The 24,700-nt window shown below is 38.8% G+C and overlaps 1 protein-coding gene across 1 annotated transcript; it reads right to left on the bottom strand.

Moving 5' to 3' along the window:
* Positions 1–739: 739 nt before the first annotated feature.
* On the bottom strand, positions 740–24,700 carry LOC120538732 (C5a anaphylatoxin chemotactic receptor 1-like). The gene is made up of 2 exons (XM_039768152.1): positions 24,592–24,700; positions 740–1,990 (listed from the first exon to the last, which is right to left on the bottom strand). Exon 2 carries the CDS (start codon positions 1,969–1,971, stop codon positions 904–906), a length of 1,068 nt encoding a protein of 355 aa, XP_039624086.1. The 5' UTR covers positions 1,972–1,990; positions 24,592–24,700; the 3' UTR covers positions 740–903.

Genomic DNA, 24,700 nt, shown 5'->3' with positions numbered 1-24,700 from the left:
CAGTTTGGAGGGCTCATATCATCTGCTGGCTTGCTTGCAGCTGCAGTGTTCTGCTTGTCGTTGTTTTAAGAGCTGGGAGCACCTGAAGCTTGTCAGCCGAGAGCGTTCCAACAACTGCTAGGTAAGATGTCAGTGAACTTGTTTAAAATTGTTTCTAAGTAGGGCGTGACGTGCAATAGTCACCGTCTCACGGGTTTTGCTTCCTAAGGTTGTAATGTCTAGTCTTGCGTGTCGTCAAAGTGTCTCTCCGAGATGATCGATTGCTTGCCTGTTCTGCTTGTCGCTCTGCGGGTCGATCATTTAAAAGCCTGTACAGCAGCTGTCCTTCTGTCTCACTGCCTTGTCTTGCGTAACGTTAAAATGTCTCTCGTGGGATGTCAAATTGTCTTCTGAGAAGATCAAGCCTCGTCTCCCTGGCAAGATTTTTTTCATAATAAAGAGATGTTACTCATATCCTTAGCCAGACATCCACATATCATATGTGTTTACAAAGTGTGTTTAAAGTGTGTGGGAGAGGTATTTTAAGGCTTAAACTGTAAAAAGAGATGTTTGTTTATATGGTCTTTCTATATCGCAGATTTTGGCCTATTGCTGATGGGTCTGGAACGTAACTTCCGCGATAGGCAGGGGATCACTGTACATGTATTTGTCTGGCATGACTTCAGAACGAATGTTTGGAGAAAACGAAAGCAATGAGGCCTTCATTCTGTTTGGGGAAAAACATCCCTCATCTTGTTGGCCCCAATCTGTCTCATGGCAGCACTCAATGTCTCTTTCACAGTTGTGACAAACATTGTTAAGGCACTATATACATGAAAGAAACAGGCATTGGCTGATGGTGCACTTCATCCTTCTGTATAAATGACAGCTCATGCCTCTGTCACTCTGTTTTTTTCCTCTTCATCAGATATGAGCTGATTGATCACATATTGAGGAGGAATTGGTGGTGAAGGTTACCACAGACTGAGAAGGCACTTCATCAGTCATGAAGTTTTCCATAACACTCTCCAGGGGCTTGTACCTGGGCTCCTTGAAGGCCTGGCCCATGCACACATATAGAAAGGGCTTGATACAGCTGTTGAAGTAGGCCAGAGTGACCACAAACAAATCAATGTTCGGTAGGATGGATTGCCAAGGGTAGGAGAAATCGATGAAGGCTATCAGAAAGTTCACTATGTGATACGGCAGCCAGCAAATAAAAAAGGAGGCAATCACTGCACAGCCCACCAGCACCGTTTTGCTTGACCTGTTACCGAATACTTGGACTTTATTACTCACTCTCAGGAATATGAAGAAATGGAAAATAATGATGGTGCCAAATGGGAAAAGGTAACCCATTAGGGACTGATAGATTATTATTACTAAGTATGTCACTTTGTTTTCACCAAAGTCAGACACACAGGAGATGATGTCACTATGAGGATGTTCATATTCTTTAAAGTGAATAAATAATGGAAGAGCAAGGAGTACGGAAAGCACCCACACCAGCAAGCAGAGCAGGAAGGCACGAAGGGTGTTCCGGTGGTTCTGACACCATACCGGTTTGGCCACTAGGAGGAAGCAGTCCAAGCTGATGACAACAAGCAATAAAACACTGCAGAACATGTTAACGAAGATGAAGCCAAACACTGCCTTGCACAGGTATAATCCAAAGGGCCAATGCTGGTCATGAATAATTGTATAGATCTGAAAAGGGATGCTGAGGCAACAAAGGAGATCAGCACAAGCCAGATTTAGGAACCAAACTGAACTGACAGAGCGCTTCATTTTAAATCCTGTAAGCAAAATGACTACAATATTGCCTGGAATACCCAACGTAATAATTAGAGCGTATAAAAGCACATAAATGACATGGTGGGCGTGCAGCTCCTTATGACTGTCTCCAAACCAGTAAGTTGAAATCCAGTAAGTTGAATTCCAGTCAGTAAAGGTCTCATTGAGAATGGATGATAAATCATATGTCTCCTCCATTTTAAGATTTGAAAGTCAGCTTTAGGGAAAAAAAAAACAAAAAGAAGTAAGTTAGGACTTACTTAAGTAAGCAACAATACTTAATACAGTACTTAAGCAACAATTATTTTATTCAAAATATGCTGTTTAAAACGTTGAGTAAACCCTTCAATAGAATGGAATTAAGATTTATCTTGGTCAGGTCTCCACCTTTCATGTCTGACTGCTGGGAAGTGCTGCTGCTCCCACTGACCGTTATCATTACTGCTGCCGTTGATAGTTTCACAAGAGCACCATCTGCTGGTGAATAACATTCTGACACTGTTAAAGAGAAAACTGGAGATTTTTGGCATATTATTTTTCAATTGACTGATCGGTCATTAATTACTTGAACCTGAAAGCCTTGTTCAGGCTATAATGCAATTAATTTGTATATTTCTTCATTTTGCCTGTTTAATCTATTTAAAAATATTTGTTTTTTGTTGATGATGCAGTCCTAAGTGTTGCCTCATGACTCTACGGTCAAGGGGTTCACATCCCAGCCTGGTTACCATCCATGATGGGTTTTCCACATTGTCTTCATCTAGGTGGTTATACCGCTTATCCTGTTACACATTGCAGACAAGTACATTAATGGCTCCCTACAAGTGAGTGCAGGTACTTGCATGAAGTTTTCAATACGATGGACTACCATCTCATCTGGGTTTAGTTGCTGTCATAAGCCAAAAGCTGCCAGGATAAACACAGACTTTGTGCAATTACAAACTGGATAAGCAGGTAAAGGAGGGTTGAATGGATAGTTGCCCCTGTGTAATTGGGTTCTCTTCACTCTGGTAGCTTTAAATTCAAATGTAGTCCACATTTTTTCTTTTTGTTCTTTTAGTGAATTTATTAAAAGCATATAACATTCCATACAATCAAGTCAAACAAAACAAAATTGAAATCACTCCCCACCCATGAGAAAGACAGGAAGGCCAACAGCCAGCATAAAACTATTGAGAGTAATAAAGTGAGAAAGGAGTCTAACACCCCCACCCCAACCCAATATAAATGCTTATTCTAAAATAAATACACATTTTTATCTCAGGGTGGAAATTTAGGTTGACCACCCAGCCTTAAACACCTCTCCCTGTCATCACAGAGTAGACCTTCATCAGCTCAAGTGACAAATTCAGCATCTGACTCACAGGATAATGGCTCTCCTTGCATTACAGGCCACTGGCCTACCACCATGCACACTGCACATATTAGCCACAATAATAAAACCACTGACAGGTGAAGTGAATAACATTGATCATCTCTTTGCACCCACCAAGAGTGGAATATATTAGGCAGCAAGTGAACTGTCAGCTCTTAAAGGTGAAGTGTTGCAATCAGGAAAAATGGGCAAGTGTTAAGATCTGAGCAAAGTTGACAAGTGCTAAATTGTGATCGCTAGACAACTAGGTCAGAACATCTCCAAAATGGAAGGTCTTGTTAGTTGTACCCAGGATGCAGTGGTCAGCACCTGCCAAAAGTGATCCTAAGAAGGTCAACAGAGCACCCAAGGATCATTGATACACTTGAGGAGTGAAGGATTGTCTGTCTTGTCTCATCCCATAGAACAGCTACTATAGCACAGATTGTTGAAAAACCTAATGCTAGCCATGACAGAATGGTGTCAGAACACACAGTGCTTTGTAGGTTGCTGTGTTTGGGATTAAGTGTACCTACAGACTGGTCAGAGTGTTCATGCTGACCCCTGTCCACCGTCGAAAGTGTCCACAATGGGCATGTGTGTATCAGAACTGGACCATGGAGCAGTGAAGGTGGTGACCTAGTCTGATGAATCATGTTTTCTTTTAAATCATGTGGACATTACTTTTTCTTTTTCTTTTTTTTTCTTTTCTAATTACTTCATCTCTACCCTAAACGAGACTGTTCAATATCATACCCTTGGTTTACTGTTATTGCTATTACTGCATTAAGACTTGTTATGCTTATTTTGGACACATCTTTAACACCATCACCTGGGTTTATTATCTGGGCGTATCATCTTAATGCACTAAAATTACTGAAGACTATATATATATTTTAAGTGCAAAATTCTTTTTTTTTTTTTTTTAAAGACTATATTGGTAACAGATATCTCTATCTTTTAACCCTAAAGCGCCACTGCATGGGGACTTGTTGTGCTTTGGACGTGCTCTGTCTCTGGGTATGTCAGAGGACTGGGACTGCGTGAAGTGGGTTTTAGCCTCACTTGGGGAGGCAAAAAGGGAGGGTGGGGGTTAAGGGGGGGAGAGAAAGAGAGCAGGCTTGATCTATACCTAATCTATCCTCTCAATCTTTATAATTATAACTATCAACGTAATAATAAGCTGCATGGCAACAACTCTTGGGGAAATAGGAAATTAAGACCTAAACTACCTCACTTCCAGTTAAGACTATAAAATGACATCAAAAACTCAGAATCAGTGTCTCCATGATGGGACAGTTAACTTCGTAAGCTGGAATGTTAAAGGCCTGAATCACGAATTAAAGAGAAAGAAAGTACTTTCTCACCTAACAGGTCTAAATGCTAAAATAGTATTTTTACAGGAAACCCACTTACTAAGCAAGGATCAGTTCCGGCTGCAAAAAGACTGGACTGGCCAAATGTTCCATTCTAGTTTTACAAAGAAAACTAGAGGGGTGGGAATTCTCATACATAGAACAGTACCATTTGTAGCATCAGATGTAGTATTGGATCCTGAAGGGAGATATGTGATGGTCATGGGAGACTTATCTAACTGTAAAATGATTTTGATAAATGTTTATGCACCTAATGTTGATGATAAGGAATTTATACAAAATTTATTTGCATCCATTCCCAATCTGAACACTCATAAAGTTATAATGGCTGGGGACTTTAATTGTGTTTAAATCCACTTTTAGATAGGACTTCCTCCACAGGGGAACGCATCTAACACTGCAAAGATAATTACAAAGTTTATAACTGATCACAACTTATCAGATCCCTGGAGGTTTTTAAACCCAAATTCAAGAACATATTCTTTCTACTCACCAGTACATCATTGCTACTCAAGGATTGATTACTTCTTTATAGACAATAACTTCTTGCCTAAGATTAAATCTTGTAAATACGATGCTATTGTTATTTCAGACCATGCACCTATGATCTTGGAGCTGAAATTACTAAGCCCCATACACTCACCCCAGATGGCGCTCAACCGCTTCTATTAGCTGACGAGAATTGTACTGAATTTATATCCAAACAAATCAAATTCTTTCTAGAGACAAATACATCCCCGAGATCTCTGCAGGAATACTCTGGGAAACTCTTAAGGCCTTCTTAAGAGGACAGATTATCTCATATCTTTCCCACAGAAATAAATCCGAAGCGAAGAAAGTAGCAGAGATAAAAAGCAAAATTACTAAAATAGATGAAGAACATGCCAGACTACCAAGCGAGACTCTACATAAGAGGAGGCAGGCTCTACATTCAGAATTAAACCTCTTGACAACTAAAGAAACTGAACAACTAATTTACAAATCCAGACATCATTACTATGAACATGGAGAGAAAGCTAATAAGCTTTTAGCTCAACAAATTCACAAGCAAGAAGTGCAAGCGCAATCTCGTAATCACTAACACGAAGGAGATAAAATCATCGAACACAAAAATATAATGCACACTTTCAGAGACTACTATAAATCCCTATATACTACTGAGTTTAAAGAAGACAATATACAATCTAATGCATTTCTGGATACATTACAGATACCACAAATAGACGCTTTTAGTGTGGAGGAACTTGATAAACCTCTGTCATTATCAGAATTACTAGATGCTATAAAGTCACTCCAAGGTGGAAAAGCAGCAGGCCCTGATGGCTACCCTGCAGAGTTTTACAAGAAATTCTCCGCTCAGCTAGCTCCCCTCCTATTAGCAACATTTACAGAAGCCAGAGATAACCAATCTCTTCCACAAACCTTTCGCCAAGCACTAATCACTGTCTTTCCAAAACAAAATAAGGACTTATTACAATGTGCATCATACAGACCAATTTCACTTCTGAATAACGACGTTAAAATACTCTCTAAAATCATAGCTAGAAGGATGGAGAAAGTGCTCCCTCTGTAATATCACAAGACCAAACTGGATTTATTAGGGGCCGACACTTATCTTCAAATCTTCGACGCCTGTTTAATGTAATATACTCACCAACTAAATCAAACACCCCAGAAATATTATTATCATTGGATGCAGAAAAAGCATTCGACATGATTGAATGGAAATACCTTTTACTATTTTGGAGAAGTTTGGGTTTGGCCCGAACATTTGTGCATGGATTAAATTACTGTATACTAACCCAGAAGCTTCAGTTTGCATCAATAACATTTGCTCAGACTACTTTAAACTAGAACGTGGCACTAGACAAGGATGCCCTTGTCACCGCTGCTGTTTGCGATTGCCATTGAACCACTGGCAATACATTGTCGAAATACTGATCAGATAAAGGGGATTAGCAGAGAAGGACTGGAAGGGAAAATCTCATTACAGTAATCCCTCCTCGATCGCGGGGGTTGCGTTCCAGACCCCCCCGATAGGTGAAAATCCGCGAAGTAGAAACCATATGTTTGTATGGTTATTTTTATATATTTTAAGCCCTTATAAACTCTTCCACCCTGTTAACATTATTAGAGCCCACTAGACATGAAATAACACCCTTTAGTCAAACGTTTAAACTGTGCTCCATTACAAGACAGAGATGACAGTTCTTTCTCACAATTAAAAGAAAGCAATTCAAAGGAGCGCCATCATAAAGGAGCGCCGTCAGGAGCAGAGAATGTCAGAGAGAGCGCTCGCCAAGAAAAGCAAACAATCAAAAAATCAATACGTACTTTTAAGTATACAGAAGCACCGCGATAAAGCGGCATTTTGTAGAGGAGCGCCCGTGTCCTCTGTGCAAACAGCCCCTCTGCTCACACCCCCTCCGTCAGGCAGAGAGAGTGAGAAAGATAGAGAGAAGCAAACAAGCACCGCGCGGGAAGCATATCTTATGGCATTGAGGAGTTTTAGTTAATATGTAATACATGCTCTGATTGGGTAGCTTCTAAGCCAACCGCCAATAGCATCCCTTGTATGAAATCAACTGGGCAATCAAACTGAGGAAGCATGTAACCTCAATTAAAAGACCCATTGTACGCAGAAAGCGGCGAACCAGCGAAAAATCTGTGATATATCTTTAGATGTGCTTACATTTAAAATCCGAGATAGAGTGAAGCCGCGAAAGTCGAAGCGCGATATAGCGAGGGATTACTGTATATGCAGATGACATGGTACTGTATATTTTGGACCCAGAAAATTCTGTGCCTACAGTCTTAGCAGCACTCACAGAATTTCAAAAGATCTCTGGTCTCAGAATTAATCTTAATAAAAGTGTACTCTTTCTACCCTACCTTTTATGATTGCAGAACAGTTTAAATACCTAGGGATAAACATCACAAGTAAACATTAAGCTCTATATCAGCAAAATTTCGCCGTCTACATGGAAAAAATTAAACAATACTTGCATAGATGGTCAACTCTTCATCTCACTCTAGCTGGAAGAATTAACACTGTTAAGATGAATATTCTTCCTAAGCTCCTTTTTTTATTTCAAAACATCCCAATATACATTAATAAATCATTCTTTAAGCAATTAGATTCAACAATAACCTAATTTATTTGGAATTCAAAACATCCACGCATCAAAAGAGCGACCCTACAAAGACAAAAGGCAGAAGGTGGCATGGCTCTACCTAACTTCCAGTTTTATTACTGGGCGGCAAATATACAGGCGATAGGAACCTGGACACAAATAGAAGAACATACACAGGCATGGACCGCAATAGAAGTAAAATCCTGCAGTACTTCTTTGTATTCCTTGCTCTGCGCTCCAATAAACACACGCTATCGGCAATACACAAATAACCCAATTGTGCTCCACTCACTTAGAATCTGGAACCAATGTAGAAAGCATTTTAAGACGGAGAAGCTTCTATCTGTGGCACCCCTGCAAGAGAACCACCTCTTTCAACCTTCACAAACATATGCAGTTTTTAATATCTGGAAAAAATTTGGAATTAACTTGCTTAGAGATCTTTATATAGACAGCATCTTTGCTTCCTATGAACAATTACATTCCAAATTTAACATTCCAGCTACACATTTCTTTCACTATCTTCAAATCAGGAACTTTGTTAAACAGAACCTTCCAGATTTTCCTCATCTTGCACCCTCATCCATGCTGGAAAAAATATTGCTCAATTTCAAGGAATTAGACTCCATCTCTACAATATATAAAATCATTTTACAATCCCTTCCTTTCAAAGATCCAAGAGGACACTGGGAAAAAGATCTCTCAATTAATATATCAGAAAAGGAGTGGAAAGTAGACATGCAGAGAATTCACTCGAGCTCCATATGCGCAAAGCATACAATTATACAACTCAAAATTATATATCGAGCACATCTGTCTCGACTAAAACTCTCCAAAATGTTTCCAGGGCGAGATCCAACCTGTGAACGTTGCAACCAAGCCCCAGCCTCATTGGGTCACATGTTCTGGGCCTGCACCAAATTAACATTATTCTGGACAAAAATTTTTAATTACCTTTCAGACAGCCTTGGACTCACAATCCCTCCTAACCCATTAACAGCTGTGTTTGGGGTTCTTCCAGAGGGCTTAAAGTGGAGAAAGACAAACAAATTGTGATTGCATTCACTACACTTTTGGCACGCAGACTCATTCTGATAAACTGGAAGAACCCAAACTCTCCTCTTTAAGTCAGTGGGAAACCGATGTGTTATATTATTTGAAATTGGAAAAAATCAAATACTCAGTTAGAGGATCCGTACAGACTTTTTTTTCAAAATATGGCAGGATCTATTCAGTAATATTTTAAAATAAGTTCATAAAGCACAGAGAATTTATTAATTTAGGTACGTTTACAAGCCTTAAATTTTACGCCATTTGGCTTGCTCTCTCTCTCAGGGGTGGGGATTGATCTGTTCTTAACTCAATTTTTCTTTTTGTAAAAATTGATTGCTTTGTATGGATTGTAATAAAATTAATAAAAAATAAATAAATAAATAAATAAATCATGTGGACAGTGAAGTGCATGTGCATTGTTCACCTGGGGAAGGGATGGTAGCAGAATGCACTATGGGAAAAAGCCAAGCAGGCGGAGGGCAGTGTGATGTCCTGGTATTAATGTGGATGTCATTTTGACAAGTACCACCTGCCTAAAGATGGTTGCAGACTTCATACACCTTTTCATGGCAATGGTATTCCCTGATGTCAGTGGCCTCTTTGAACACAAAAATGAGCCCTGCCACACTGCAGAAAGTGTTCAGAAATGTTTTGGGGAACGTGACAAAGATGTTCAAGGTGTTAATTTGGCCTCCTAATTACCCAGATATCAATCTTACTGAGAATCTGTGGAATGTAATAGAAAAGCAAGTCTGATCTATGGATAACCCACCTCATATCTTACAGAATTAAAAAGATCTGCTGCGAACGCCTTGGCACCAGATACCACAGGAAACCTTCAGAGGTCTTGTGGAGTCCATGCTTCGAAAGGTCAGAGCCGTTTTGATGGCAGAAGGGGGGACATTCACATTATTAGACAAGTTTTTTTAATGCTGTAGCTGAGCAGCGCATGCTACACAGGACCGCAGGCAAAGGCACAGTACAACAACAATCCCACCACCCCGTGGCATGCAAGACTATGCTACAGTTAGTACAATTAACACTTAACTTTTTTTTTTTACTCCTCAATTTAATGTGTTTTACAACATAACACTCTAGCACCATTGCTCCTGACCTGAGAGAGATACACTCCTCCTCAGATGGTCCAAACCTGAAGGGATGGAGCTACCTGGAGAATCCATCCATAACTGCAGCTACTGAGAGTCAGAGTGGTGGAGCACAAAGAAATCTCTTAAGTATACAGTAATCCCTTGCAATATCACGCTTAGACTTTCACAGCTTCACTCTATCGCGGATTTTATATGTAAACATATCTAAATATATAACGCAGATTTTTCGCTGCTTCGCAGGTTCTGCGGACAATGGGTCTTTTTACTTCCTGTACGTGCTTCCTCAGTTGGTTTGCCCAGTTAATTTCATAGAAGGGATGCTATTGGCGGATGGCTGAGAATCTAACCAATCAGAGCACGCAGTTAAGTTCCTGTGTGCTGAATTGCTCAGCTCGGAGCACCGAATTCGATTCTGCGGCGTTAACCAGGAAGTCTCGTCTCGCTCATTCAGCATCAATGTGTTTCGCTGTGTAAAGAGTTAACTTTTGTGCTCTTTTGTGTTTATCTTTGTGCATAGTCAAGTCCTTCATTTTGGCTCCAAAACGATCTGCTCCTGCTACTGCTTCAGGGGCCGTGCCCAAGCGCCAACGGAAGATGGTAACGATTGCCGAAAAGGTAAAAGTTTTGGATATGTTGAAGGAAGGGAAAAGCTACACCGCTGTAGGACGCCATTACGGCATCAATGAGGCTATGACTCTTTTTATTTGAAAAGTAGGAAAGGAATATAAGATCTACAGCCGCAGTGTCCTTTTAACCAGGGTTTAAAATGAGTTGTAAGTGGATGTAATAAGGCAGTAGTCTGGATGGAATCTGCTTTAGGGATTTGGATTGAAGAAGAAGAACAACGGTGGTGCTACACAATCGCCTGAAGAGGCTCCTTTAGAAGGGCTGTAACGCTCTCCTTTGTTGTGCAGTAAAATTAAACTCATTGTTATCGGATAAGTCATCGTGTCATTGTTGGTGAGTAACCATAATTCATTTTCTACTTACAGTACTTAGTACATGTACGTACGTTTAGTATCAATGTACACACATTTACTGTATACAATTTTTCTTGCATTGTACGTATTTATTGCTGGTGGCCAGTCTATCGTAATGGCTGTAACATATGTGATATCGGAGACACTCGATATCTTTAAAATAATATTTAGGTTTTACTGTATATAAACAGTGTGTTTACATACATAATTTCAATGAATCTTACCTAATATCTAAGAGAATACAAAGGGATTATGCTGTATAACTGTGCGGGGAATATTTATAAACAGTGTGGGAGAGTTTATAAGGGCTTAAAATATATAAAAATAACCATACAAATATATGGTTTCTATTTTGCTGATTTTCATCTATCGAGGGGGGTTCTGGAACGCAACCACCGCGATCGAGGAGGGATTACTGTAAAGCACATTGAATACGTCTAAGGGGCTGTTAAAGTCCATTGACCTAGGTGTATGGCTCCTGATGAGTCTTGGATTTGGACCCTAGCCTTGGGTCGGCTCAGAGCAAAGTATGGAAGATGGGTTACATCTGACTTGGGACAGCAGTGTGTGGTGGAGTTGACAGCATGTATGTGGGGGTACAGGGATGAAGCAGATGCATTGAGGAGTGGCTGAGGAAGGAAATAAGCAGGTCAGGAAGAAACCAAAGGTTATTTTAAGGGCCAGTGTTTACTTGTCTACAAGAAACACTAAAAGACACCCACAACCACACAAAATGTTTCTGTAAATATGTTAAAATCCCAATATTAGGAGGAGGGGCGGGAGCTAACAGTTTAACATTTAAACAAAATGGTGGTACTTCAAAATGTTAATCTGTGAAAACATTGAACGACGGCGAAAAATTAACAGACTGTATAAATGAAATATATACCAGGCTGTCCATGTGGCATTTGTGTGTCTGAAAGAGAATAAAATAAGTGGTGATGTGCAGACTTCTTTTCGTGCTTTTCTCACTGTTGTAAAGGCTGCTGCTTTCCTTAATAAACAAAGACACAGCGGTGTCACCTAAAACAATGAGAAGGACAGGCTCATCTTTAGAAAAGGATGCTTTTCTTTTATGACATACCTGCCAGTCATTTCTTTTGCCTTCATCTTAAAAAGAATGCATGGCTATTTATGCTTATTTATTCTCTTTGTCAAATCTGGTTATTAAATTATGATGTCACGTTTACTTTATATTATTTTTAAAAAATGTGTTTCATTTCACTAAATGATGAATCAAGAAAAAGTATTATAACTATCTGAGTTAAAGACTTTTTTTTGTTGAAGAGTTTAGGGTTGAGGTAAACAAAGTAGTGCTTAAAGTTTCCCCTTAATAAGGGTATAAAAAACACATGAAAAAGAGTTACATCTTAAAGTTGCATGCTAATCGCTAAGATTTGTTGTTTTTGGGACATGTAGCCCAGCTCCTTGCAAGACTGTGGCTTAGAAATGCTTCCCAGGTAGTAAGCCTGTTTGTGCCCCCTATATGTTTTATACTGGTGGCCCATATAGGACCCATTAAATCATGCACCCAAGAATCACATGGGGCTCACAAGTGTTAGTACACTGGTACTGATTAGCCTGGTACAGGTGTGAGGGACCAGGACAGTTTGGGGGGCCCTGAGGACTTAGTTGGGAAGACTGTGAAAGGATAATTTAGAGGCAACAGTATTTTGCTTTCCAGTGCACAGTGAAATACATAAGCATTTCTTTTAAGAAATGCCATGAAGAAGAACTACTGAAAAGGTTAAGTACACAAAACATAAGTATAATATCACATACAAAGTGTACTCAGATCAGCAGATGTCCTGTGAACAACAAATGGGCAATTGTAACATACACAGAAATTTCAAGAATAATAGCTAAACCTAAAGATATAGGAATAACAACAGTACAATAAAAATATACTTTTATTTTCTAAGACAAGGGTTTTCAAACTTGGTCCTGGGGACCCACTGTGGCTGCAGGTTTTTGTTCCAACCAGCTTCTGTCTCTAATTGTACTCCGGGGCTAATTTAGTGAAAACTTTATTTCCCAGATTCTGTGTTTTGGGAGCAACATAAGAATTCTAAAACTACAGCTGGCAAATTAATATATATATATATATATATATATATATATATATATATATATATATATATATATATATATATATTTATATTTATATATATATATATATATATATATATATATATATAAATATATATATATATATATATATTCAGTGGAACCTCTAGATACGATCACCTCTGTATACGAGAAATTCAAGATAAGAGGAAAGTATGGCGAAAAATTGGATCTAAATACGAGCATTGGCTCGTAACGAGCCACGAGCCAGGCTGTGGTTATGCGTGACGCGTTTCCCGATCCGCCTCGACTCAGGGATTCACCCAAGCTGACGCTGCCAGCCAGTCAGCTCACTCAGTGTTCCTTGTTCGCCCGTAGCATGAGGATCTACGCGTTTGTGCGCTTGTGATTTCATTGTTTCGCTGTAGCAGTTCGCTGTATAAGCGTATCCAAAAATATCACGGACATGCAGACGGAGAATAGGAGACGATTGCCCTCAAGAGGAGAGAGAGAGAGAGAGAGAGGCGCGAGCGAGCAAGAGGAGAGATAAGGAGAGAGAGAGAGACGCGAGCGAGAGAGATAAGGAGAGAGAGATGCGCACGAGAGAGAAGAACCATCAGCTCAGTTATGCTCATATGACGCTCAGCAGACAAAGTGTATCCATACTACTTGTATTGCAAGACATCGCTCGTTTTATCAAGTCAAAATTAATTAAAAAATTTAGCTTGTCTTGCAAAACACTCGTAAACCAAGTTACTTGCAAACCGAGGTTCACTTGTATATATTATTTATCAGTGTTATTTGTTAGGAAAATTGATTTTTATGTTGATATTTTTGAGGGTGCGGAACGGATTAACTCGATTTCCATTATTTTCAATGGAGAAGTTTGTTCTAGATATGAGAAATTCGCTATACAAGCTCAGTGCTGGAACGAATTAAACTTGTATCTTGAGGTTCCACTGTATATAAATAATAATACTAGGGGGCTTACCCCCTGCTCGCTTCCCTTGCCAACCCCTGTGGCCAGTGATACATGCCAGCCACTTCGCGTCTCTGCTGCTCGTATTATGAAGAGGGGGGCAGAACGCACCCCGAGGACACACGGTTGCTCCTCCTAAACGTGATACAATGGGAAGCAAATAGTTTTTTTTTTCTAACCTCCTCTTTGCTCGATCAGCTGCTGGCTTGCTGCTGCTGTCGTGCCATGTGATCTGCATCTCATACACCACTTCAAACATTTTAAAGCCTGTACAGCAGCTGTCTTTGTCATCTACTTTTATTTCTGGCCCCACGCGTGGTTAAATCTGTTGGCACAGAATCTCGTCTCGTGGGATGCGAGTTCTTAATATTTTAGTTTATAATGTAAAAACGAAAACAGACTCTGAAAATCTAACAACATCACATTAAAGTCTGATAAATTCTGAAAAGAATGATACCAAACATATATATGTAGGTTTTCAAATAAGCCCAATTTAAAGCGTAACAAAAAACTTGACATAAAAACATCATATAAAATCGTTGCAAAAAATCGTTGCACTTGACAGTAGATATATTAAAATGTATTAAGTCATTATATGGGAATAATGCATTTTTTTTTCTTTTTAACAATATTTTCATCTTGATTTTCATTCTACTTTTCCAGGTGTTCTAATTGTTTAATTAAGCCACAGTGGGTCCTCAGGCCCCGAGTTTGCAAACCCCTGGTCTAAGACATCTGATGTGTAAACCACTGAACAAACCAGAGTACAATGTATGCATTGGTTGACATTGTATAATTTAATTGTTTGTAAAACGCACCTTTACCCTTTGTTTGTTGATCATTCTGACTATGCTGTAGCAGACTGCTGTGATGGATGCTCCCTCTTTAGCCTGGTGCTACAAGAGTAATAAATGACACAATGGACAAGTTTTTCTCTTGCCTGATTATTGACTCAAAAAAGGTTTGTATCAAACTTGTCCTGGTAAAGAATAAGGTTCTTTCTTTATTTAATATATTGATTTCTACCACATCCCCTAGTCTGCATATCATATTCCTAGGCTTGAAACAATCATTTAAATTAATAAACAATTTATTAACTTACATTTACTTATTTTGCTGACACTTTTATCCAAGGCAATCTACACTAATAAAGGGAAAAGCCCTCACTGACTGACTGACTGACTCACTCGTCACTAATTCTCCAACTTCCCGTATAGGTAGAAGGCTGAAATTTGGCAGGCTCATTCCTTACAGCTTACTTACAAAACTTAAGCAGGTTTCATTTCGAAATTCTACACGTAACGCTCGACAACATCCGCCATGTTAAACTTTCTTATTTATGGCTCCATCTTCACGAAATTTGGTAGGCGGCTTCCCTGCGCTAACCGAAACCGATGTACATACTTATTTCGGTGGTATGATGCCACTGTCGGCCGCCATATTGAACTTTCTAACGGTCTTTGTTACTTATGGGCCCATCTTCAAGAAATTTGGTATGCGGGTTCCCAACGCTAACTGAATCCTACTTACAGTACGTACATATATACGTCCATAGACTGCAGCTCGGTCGGCGTGTGAAGCGGCATTGGGTTCCCAATCCCAATAAATAAATATACACACATATATATATTAGAGGTGGTACTCGATTAAAAAAAATTATTTAATTAATTAGAGGCTGTGTAATAATTATTCTTGATTAATTGTATGTAATCACAAATGAAAATTTGCCCCAAATCGCAAATGTTTTTTTTTTTAATTTAAAAGGGTTTCAGTGGGCGACAGAATCAAATAATAGATATGGACATGAATATTGTAAACTCAAGCTCTTTTAATTTCAGAAAAAAAAATGCTTTTAAACTGCATTTCAATTCAAAACAGAAACAAAAATATCATCCCAGGCTAAAATTGGGCAGACTTAAAAATAAAGTGGTATTTTAAGTACATTTTCAGAATGGTATTTGTCTTTAAATAATAATAAGAAAAATTTCAACATAAAGTGCAGTTTTTCTTCTTAAAAAAATAAGGCAGAAACATAAAAGGTAATTTGACCAGCTTCACCTTTAAACTCTGAGTAACCTCAGCCAAAATTATTTTGTACATTAGGCTAAAACAGTGTGATCATTGAACATTTTGTAATTAGATGTAATTAGAATTACTAACGGTCACGGAAGTCCAATGATCCCCAGTAAGAGCCACAAAGTCCGCTTTCTGTAATGCATCTAATTTTGCTTGCTTTTCAGTGTGCACAAAACCATGCTTTTATCAAGGCTTACCGGGTAGTCGAAATGATCAGTCGTAGGAACGCGCTTTATTCCGACTCTAACATTTTTGTAGCTCTGATGTGTGCATCAATGTAATCGATGTACCAGGAAATCATGCATTGACAAAAGTTCCCCTCTGCTTGGAATTGAAAGTGTGATTAAATGCGTTATTTTTTTAACGCGTTATGGAGTACATGCATTGAAGCTTCTCAGCTGTACTTGTGCTAAGAAAAGGGAACATTTTAAAAATAACGTAACATGATTGTCAATATACAGTAATTGTTTTGTGTTATGAGTGTTGCTGTCATCAAGGATTTGATTATCATTATTTCTTTCAATCAGGGTCGTATTTGTAGGATGTGTTGTGTTCAAGTTACCTTCCATGTTTGTCAATCGTTGTAAAGATGACAGGTTTCATTCATCGATTCGTTTCTTACTGTATCAATAAACAGCTCGTCTTCCTCTTTATCTGAGATGTGACACACTGCAGGCACGGGTTTTTTTTTTTACACTGTCTTCCTTTAGCGGGACATTGACTTTTTCCACCGTGTGCTTTGTTTCCGCAGTAGCTGCACTTATGAATATCCTTGTATGTATCACACGCTTCATATTTTTTTGCTGCCTTCTCAATTGTGTAATTCGGTTTTTGTTCAGCACTCTTTGGAACTGTTGCTTTTTGTCTGTGCATTGCGTCATTTCATGTGAGCCGCTCAGTGTACATGCATCGAAGGTTCACAGCTGTGCTGGTGCCATGTCGTGTGATGTCCACAGCTGTATTTAATGTTCGCTAAGACCCGGCACTTAAAAGTTTTTCTTGCAGTTTCGCTGAGTTTGTGCCAAACACCACCCTGACCATCTCATCTTTGTCTGCATAAGCACAGTCCTTCACCCGTGAATATTTAGCGGCAGTGTTTCTATTGGATTGCCGCTGATGGACGGCCTTATATGGGCAGGCACTAAATTACGTGGGAGGCGTAACTCCGCCTCCCACAGGCATCAAGCAGAAGTCTATTATAGTATATGGACGAAAAAGTAGGTTCCAGTTATGACCGTTACACGTAGAGTTTTGAAATGAAACCTGCCCAACTTTTGTAAGTAAGCTGTGAGGAATGAGCCTGCCAAATTTCAGCCTTCTACATACACGGGAAGTTGGAGAATTAGTGATGAGTGAGTCAGTAAGTGAGTGAATGAGTGAGTGAGTAAGAGAGTGAGTGAGGGCTTTGCCTTTTATTAGTATAGATATATATATATATATATATATATGCTATTCTACAGCTTGATTAGAATCGTCTGAGTATTAAAGGTGTATGTCTACTTTATAAGCATAATTTATAACATCAATGTTAATATAGAGCATAACTATAATTATTATTATTCTATATTGGCCTTTATATGAACGATTTGTGAAATTAATGTTAAGAATTAAAAAAAAGCATACCAGTCTCTTGTTTATACAGTTACAAATATATACAATTTTTACTGCAGTAATTCATTAACAATTATTGGTCTTTATAAATCAGAAAGACTTTCCTAGGGTCTTTTGTATATATTGTTGATTTAAAAAAAAAAAAAGTTTTAAATTGGTAAAGATGAAGTCAAGAAAAAAAACCTTTCACTTCCTATGATTTGTATTTTTATAATTATAGAGCACTTCATATTATTTTTTAAAGCTCACTCTGTAAAATTAAATTGATTATACAATTCAATGTTTGTTATATTTATAGATTATTATATCTGTCTTTACACGTGTTGCACAAATATATAATAAATGTAATAAACTTAACCAAGAATGTTTAAAAAATCATTCAAAAAATGTGTATGTGAATGTAAATACAGTATATCTGCACAAACCGACACTCTTGAAGTAGGTAAAAAGAAATATTTGGAAATATTGCAAAGGGAAATGTTTATATACTTAGTGCAAAATAACTATATCTGTTCTAGCAAACAAGCATACACACCACTTAGTTAATTATATATATAAGTATAATATATATAATATAATATATATATATGCTATTCTACAGCATGATTAGAATCATCTGAGTATTAAAGATGTAGGTCTGCTAAATAAGCATACTTTAGTGTTAAGTATTTAAAAAAAAAGCATACCAGTCTCTTGTTTTTACAGGTACATATATATACAGTATATATATAATTTTTACTGCAGTAATTCATTAACAATTATTGCTCTTTATATACCAGAAAGACTTCCCAAGGGTCTTTTGCAGGAAATATGTACACATAGTTGATTTTCTCTATGATTTGTATTTTTATCATTTTAGAGCACTTCATATTATTATTTTTAAAGCTCACTCTGTAATATTAAACTGATTATACAATTCAATGTTTATTATATTTATAGATTATTATATCTGTCTTTACACGTGTTGCACAAATATTTAGTAAATGTAATAAACTTAACCAAGAATGTTTAAAAAAAACATTCAAAAAATGTGTAGGTGAATGTAAATATACTGTATCTGCACAAACCGACACTCGTGAGTAACATTTTTAGACAGTTTAAAAAGAAACGCAAATCGTAAAGCGTCTGTGTGCCGACTCGGAACAAGCTTTTGCAGAATACCTTAACTGACAAGAGGCTGGCCCGTCCTTTCCGAGTTTTGGTAGTCGTGATTCGTCAATTCTTGGTAGCCGAGTGAGCCGTCATTGGCCAATTCTTGGTAGCCGATATGGGCCACGATTGGCCCGCGCTTTCAATTCTTGGTAGAAGCTTGGTAGCAGAATTACCTCGACTCCCGGATACAATTGGCTCGGAGGCGCCACTGTGCCGCCCGCGTTGACGAGTCTTATTGAATATAGTTAACTGTTCTTGGTAATAAATGTTATTTATATGACTCTCTAACGGTATGAGCACTTGTTTTAAATGCTAGACTTGTGCTTTACCGTTTTATATTTTACCGTTGTTTTCCTTCGCTGTAAAATTAACGAGTTTTTACGCTGAACCGTAATGTATCAGTAAACGGTATGTACCTCATTTTGAAGGTATATATATATATATATATATATATATATATATATATATATATATATATATATATATATATATAAAATGCTTGAAAAAATTAAAGGAACACTTTGAAAACACATCAGATCTCAATGGGAAAAAGAAATCCTCCTGGATATCTATACTGATATAGACTGGGTAATGTGTTAGGAACGAAAGGATGCCACATCGTTTGATGGAAATGAAAATGATCAACTTACAGAGCCCTGAATTCAAAGACGCCCCAAAAATCAGAGTAAATTATGTGGCAGGCTAGTCCATTTTGCCAAAATTTAATTGCAGCAACTCCAAATTGTACGCAGCACTTTGTATGGCCCCTGTGTTCTTGTATACATGCCTGACAACATCGGTGCATGCTTCTAATGAGATGACAGATGGTGTTGTGGGGGATCTCCTCCCAGATCTGGACCAGGGCATCACTGAGCTCCTGGACAGTCTGAGGTGCAACCTGGTGGCATTGGATGGACCAAAACATAATGTCCCAGAGGTGTTCTATTGGATTTAGGTCAGGAAAGTGTGGTGGCCAGTCAATGGTATCAATTCCTTCATCCTCCAGGAACTGCCTGCATACTCTCACCACATGAGGCCAGGAATTGTCGTGCACCAGGAGCCACTGTACCAGCATAGGGTCTGACAATGGGTCCAAGGATTTCATCCTGATACCTAATGGCAGCCAAGGTGCCTTTGTCAAGCCTGTAGCGGTCTGTGTGACCCTCCATGAATATGCCTCCCCAGACAATCATTAACCCACCACCAAACTGCTCATGCTGAATGAGTTACAGGGCCCCTAAACTGTGGAATGGTCTTCCTGCTTCCATAAGAGATGCCCCTTCAGTCTCAGCCTTTAAATCTCGGCTGAAGACTCACTACTTCAGTTTAGCATATCCTGACTAGAGCTGCTGATTTACTGTACAGACTGCATCTCTGTTGTTAGTCATTAACACTATAACATAAGTAACATGATAATTATATTTGAATACTAACCCTCACCTATTCTGTTTCTTTTCTCGGTACTCAAATGTGGCAATTGGTACCACGGCCCACTTGCCAAGTTGTTTGCCTGCCTATGGTAAAGTCATCCCTGATGGAGGATCACAGGAATCATGGGAAGAGGGGTCCTTTCATTGGAGCAACGTTTCAGCCGTGGCATGGCCAAATGGGGAGGCAGCTAGATGGATGAGGTCTCCAGGACTCTAAAAATATCCAAACCTAATTATGTCATATCATCTACTGTTAAACCGTACTTCTAAAATTTTTATTCTTATGCTGTATTAAGGAATTGTTCTGTTCTGTGTATTGTATTGTATTGACCCCCTACTTTTGACACCCACTGCACGCCCAACCTACCTGGAAAGGGGTCTCTGTTTGAACTGCCTTTCCCGAGGTTTCTTCCATTTTTCCCTAAAAGGTTTTTTTGGGAGTTTTTCCTTGTCTTCTCAGAGAGTCAAGGCTGGGGGGCTGTCAAAAGGCAGGGCCTGTTAAAGCCCATTGCGGCACTTCCTGTGTGATTTTGGGCTATACAAAAATAAACTGTATTGTATTGTATTGAATGATGTTACAGGCAGCATAATGTTCTCCATGGCTTCTCCAGACCCTTTCACTTCTGTCTCGTGCTCAGGGTGAACCTGCTCTCATCTGTAAAAAGCACAGGGCACCAGTGGTGCATCTGCCAATTCTGGTATTCTATGGCGAATGCCAATCGAGCTCAAGCTGCTATATATATATATATATATATATATATATATATATATATATATATATATACACATACATACATGTACATTTTACAGAACTTGGCTGTTAAAAATAATGCAATGTATTGTTTAAGATATACTTAGGATAACCTTTATATTTTACTTTCACCATTTACCGTATTTTTACCGTTAAATAGAGTGACGTTTTAAAGGAAGTGAATCCAGGTTCCCAAAATAAAATCAGCTTTATTGTTGTGAAGACAGGGCCATTCTCAAAGCATTTATTCAAATGGGAGCGGTCACTGAAAAACATGCAGCACGCAAGCAGGAACGATGACGTCATCCTGCTTTCGCTCCCTTCTCCGCGCAAAAGAACAGAAAGCCTTCCTGCACAAACGAGGAGACAGAAAGTGAGCACACGGCCAGGACAGCGCCCAGTTTTAAATGTTCCCAGCATTATCCGGTGGGTGACAGACACGTTACGTGGGGAGCTCGTGAACTTGCAGTTACACCGGCATCGGACTGGGGTTGTCAGAGTCTCACAAATCTCACATTATGATTACACTGGATGTCAGTTGTTGTACCTTTGTTCATTTTATTGTATATGTGTAACATCACTCTTAACACTGATTCTTCAGTGGCATTGGTTCTTTACTGGGTCGTATGGTTCCTCATACAACTATCGCTTGACAAAAAACCGTTTGGTTCTGAGAATGGCTATTTGCATATAAAGTTGCTTTACTTTGCTTTATGCTTTGAAAAACTTCTTAATATGTAGGAAACAACTAAAATCTTTAATGTATAGAAGGCTATTTAGCAGGACACTAAGAGATTAAGAAAACCTGAACTTAGCCTGATGTGTTTTTTTATGCAGCAACCGTCCTTTGAAAATCATGAGTCATTGGTATTTCACAAATCTGTAACCCTCTATTAGTGGTTATTTACTAAATGGATCTAAATGAATAAAGGATCTCTCTGTAAACTTAATTTGGGTGAGTCTTTTGGAAGACAAAAAATAGTTCCTCATGGTACTGCTCTGGAGGACCACTCTGGCACATTTATTTTCGAGAGTGAACGCCTTGTTTTTGTACTTTCCTTCTACAAATAATGGTTCTTAGGAGTGATGAAATAAAAGAACCTTTTTTGGTTCCCAGACAACCCATCCACATGAAGGTTCCAGAAAGAAACTTTTATTTATTTAAATCTGTAATAGGCTCCATCATAAAGTACCCATGTAAAGAGGTAAATAGACTTGCGAAATACCAATGGATGATGATCTCAAAAGGACTCTTGCTCTTACAACGACACAAACTAAGTCCGTGTTATCTTACTCTGTAGGTACCATACAGTTTAGATTTCAATGCTGTTTTTTTTCCTACATATTTTTTTGGAAGCACAAAGAACCAACTTCACATGCAGTGAAACTTAACCAGATTAAAACGCAGTAGTTCTTCGAGAAACCACACAATCCAGTAAAGAACCATAAAATGCAATAAAAAAAACGTTATTTTTGGAGTGCACGTCAACAACAGCTTTTCTCCAGAGGCGGCCAGGCTGCTCACCAGCTGCTCGTACTTAAGCGACACGGACATTTAGTTTATACTTCGTCTGATGCGATGACGCATGTAATGGTGCTGTGCGGAGTTTGGCATTTAGACTTGAGAGGGCCAGGCGACCCATAACTCAAAAATGCTTTCTCAGAGGCGCAAGAATACTGCTGCATATTTACATCTTATCGCATTTCAAATCGTAAATTTACGATATCAAGTGCGCCTCTCCTATACAATGACACATGGAAAACGTGACTTTTATGAGAGAGTGCAGGGACTTCCGTCAAATAATGACAGAAAACGTTGTTTTTTAAGTTGTCTCCGTATTGTAATTAAGACAAAATAAGCACGTTCTTATTCAACAAGTCAGAAAATGCACGCATAGCGTAAAATTCGGTGCGTTTAAAGGCTTAATTAACTTAGTTGAAAGTTGGGGCGTTTTCTCATATTTATTTATATTTAACTGCTTCATTAAAGAGACACACATTTTCCAAGAGACAGTTGCTTTTGTCAGGACGGATCATCGTTTGGGGCAGCACGGTTGCGCAGTGGGTACACTTCCCGGGTCCTCCCTGCGTGTTGTTTGCATGTTCTCCCCGTGTCTGCATGGGTTTCCTCCGAGTACTCCGGTTTCCTCCCACAGTCCAAAGACATGCAGGTTAGGTGCATTGGCGATTCTAAAAAAGAATTGTCCTGCGTGCGTGCCCGGGGTTTGTTTCCTGCCTTGCGCGCTGGGATTGGCTCCCGTGACCCTGTAGTTATAGGATATAGCGGGTTGGATGATGGATCATCGTTTGTGTTTTAAAGTTTTAAGTCCCAGACAGGAACACACACACACACACACGTCTCTTTACTGTGAGAGCAAACCCGCAGGGAGCAAGCGCTTAACACTGCGTCATCATGCAGCATATTCGTTGATTATTAATGTTTCTTCATCATCTATGGCTTTAAAAAAATAATGGAAAACTGCGCTTTACACAATTAAAAATAGAAGTGCCAGACTGGGTCTCCAGAGCGATAGTATAGGGGGATCATGTTTGCTTCACAAAAGACCCATCCACATGAATGTTCTAGAAAGACCCTTTATTTATTTAGATCCATTAACGGACTCCGTAGAGTAAATAACTATGAACAGATGGCAATACATTTATGAAATACCAACAGCTCATGATTTTAAGAAGACTATTGGTGCATTTAATAACACAGTCTGGCTTTTTTAGTCTGCCCCGCTAAAGCTGACCAAACAGATTTCAGTTTTTTTCTAGATATTAGAAAGTTTTTCAGAGCTCAAATCAGTAACTTCATATGTAAAGAACCCTTACCAGAAGAAAATGGTGCTTTGTCAAGCAATAGTTCAATGAGGAACCACACAACCCAGTAATGAACCATAAAAAGTGCCATTAGAGAACCAGAATTCTACAGAGCGACTTGTTTTAGTAACATACTTCATCCATTGAGGGTCGAAGGGCCAGACCCCTCCTCTCTACCCCTTAAACTCTGCCCATAATGATATTGTAAATCTATCATTAGTCCACGGGAAACACAACATAAGATAAGGAATTTGATCGATTGTGAACCAATCAGTTAATTATCGACCTCATCAATGAATAATGTTTTCCTTAGCTTTCTCTGTGGATCGGACGTCCCAACTATTATATTTATATCAATGTATCTGACGGAAACCCTTTCTTAGAAACATTTAAACATGGGGATATGGAGATAATAAAAATAAGATAACTGCTTATATATTAATATTGCATGCGAAGCGCAAGGCACACGAGAAATACACGCATATTACACAGAAGAAGTTGCTTGTGGACCCTTTCCATTCTTTCTGGATTTTTACATGCTTTATAGTTTAGCGTTTCTCATTTGGATCTGAACGTGGTCGTCACAGCTTCCCTCCCACTCTAACGCGCATTCATTGGTGGAAGAGGGCCGAACAAGATTTTCGTCTCCAAACTTGATAAAAATGTATAAAGAAGAGATGTTTGCCTGACGCAATTAATAATTATTTGCATTTATATAGCGCTTTTCTCACTACGCAAAGCGCTCAGAAATTGCAGGGGGCCTTGCTCAAGGGCCAAACAGAGCAGAGTCCCTATTGGCATTTACGGGATTCGAACCGGCAACCTTCCGATTGCCAGTACAGATCCCTAGCCTCAGATCGCGAGCTTTTTTTAAACCATAAGAATAAAATATGAGAAAATCAGGGACCAATCCACCTACTTACTCGGCACTTCGAGTTCCAACGGATCCTGTAATGCAGTCATACAAAACCACAACTTTAACGAGGATATCCGCCGCAGTATGGTGTTGTCTGCTTGTGTCAATAATATCCA

Source organism: Polypterus senegalus, chromosome 11, assembly GCF_016835505.1.
Source record: "Polypterus senegalus isolate Bchr_013 chromosome 11, ASM1683550v1, whole genome shotgun sequence".
Lineage (NCBI taxonomy): Eukaryota > Metazoa > Chordata > Cladistia > Polypteriformes > Polypteridae > Polypterus > Polypterus senegalus.
The sequence above is the reverse complement of the archived record's forward strand: the minus strand, read 5'-3'. Positions and strand labels throughout refer to the sequence as shown.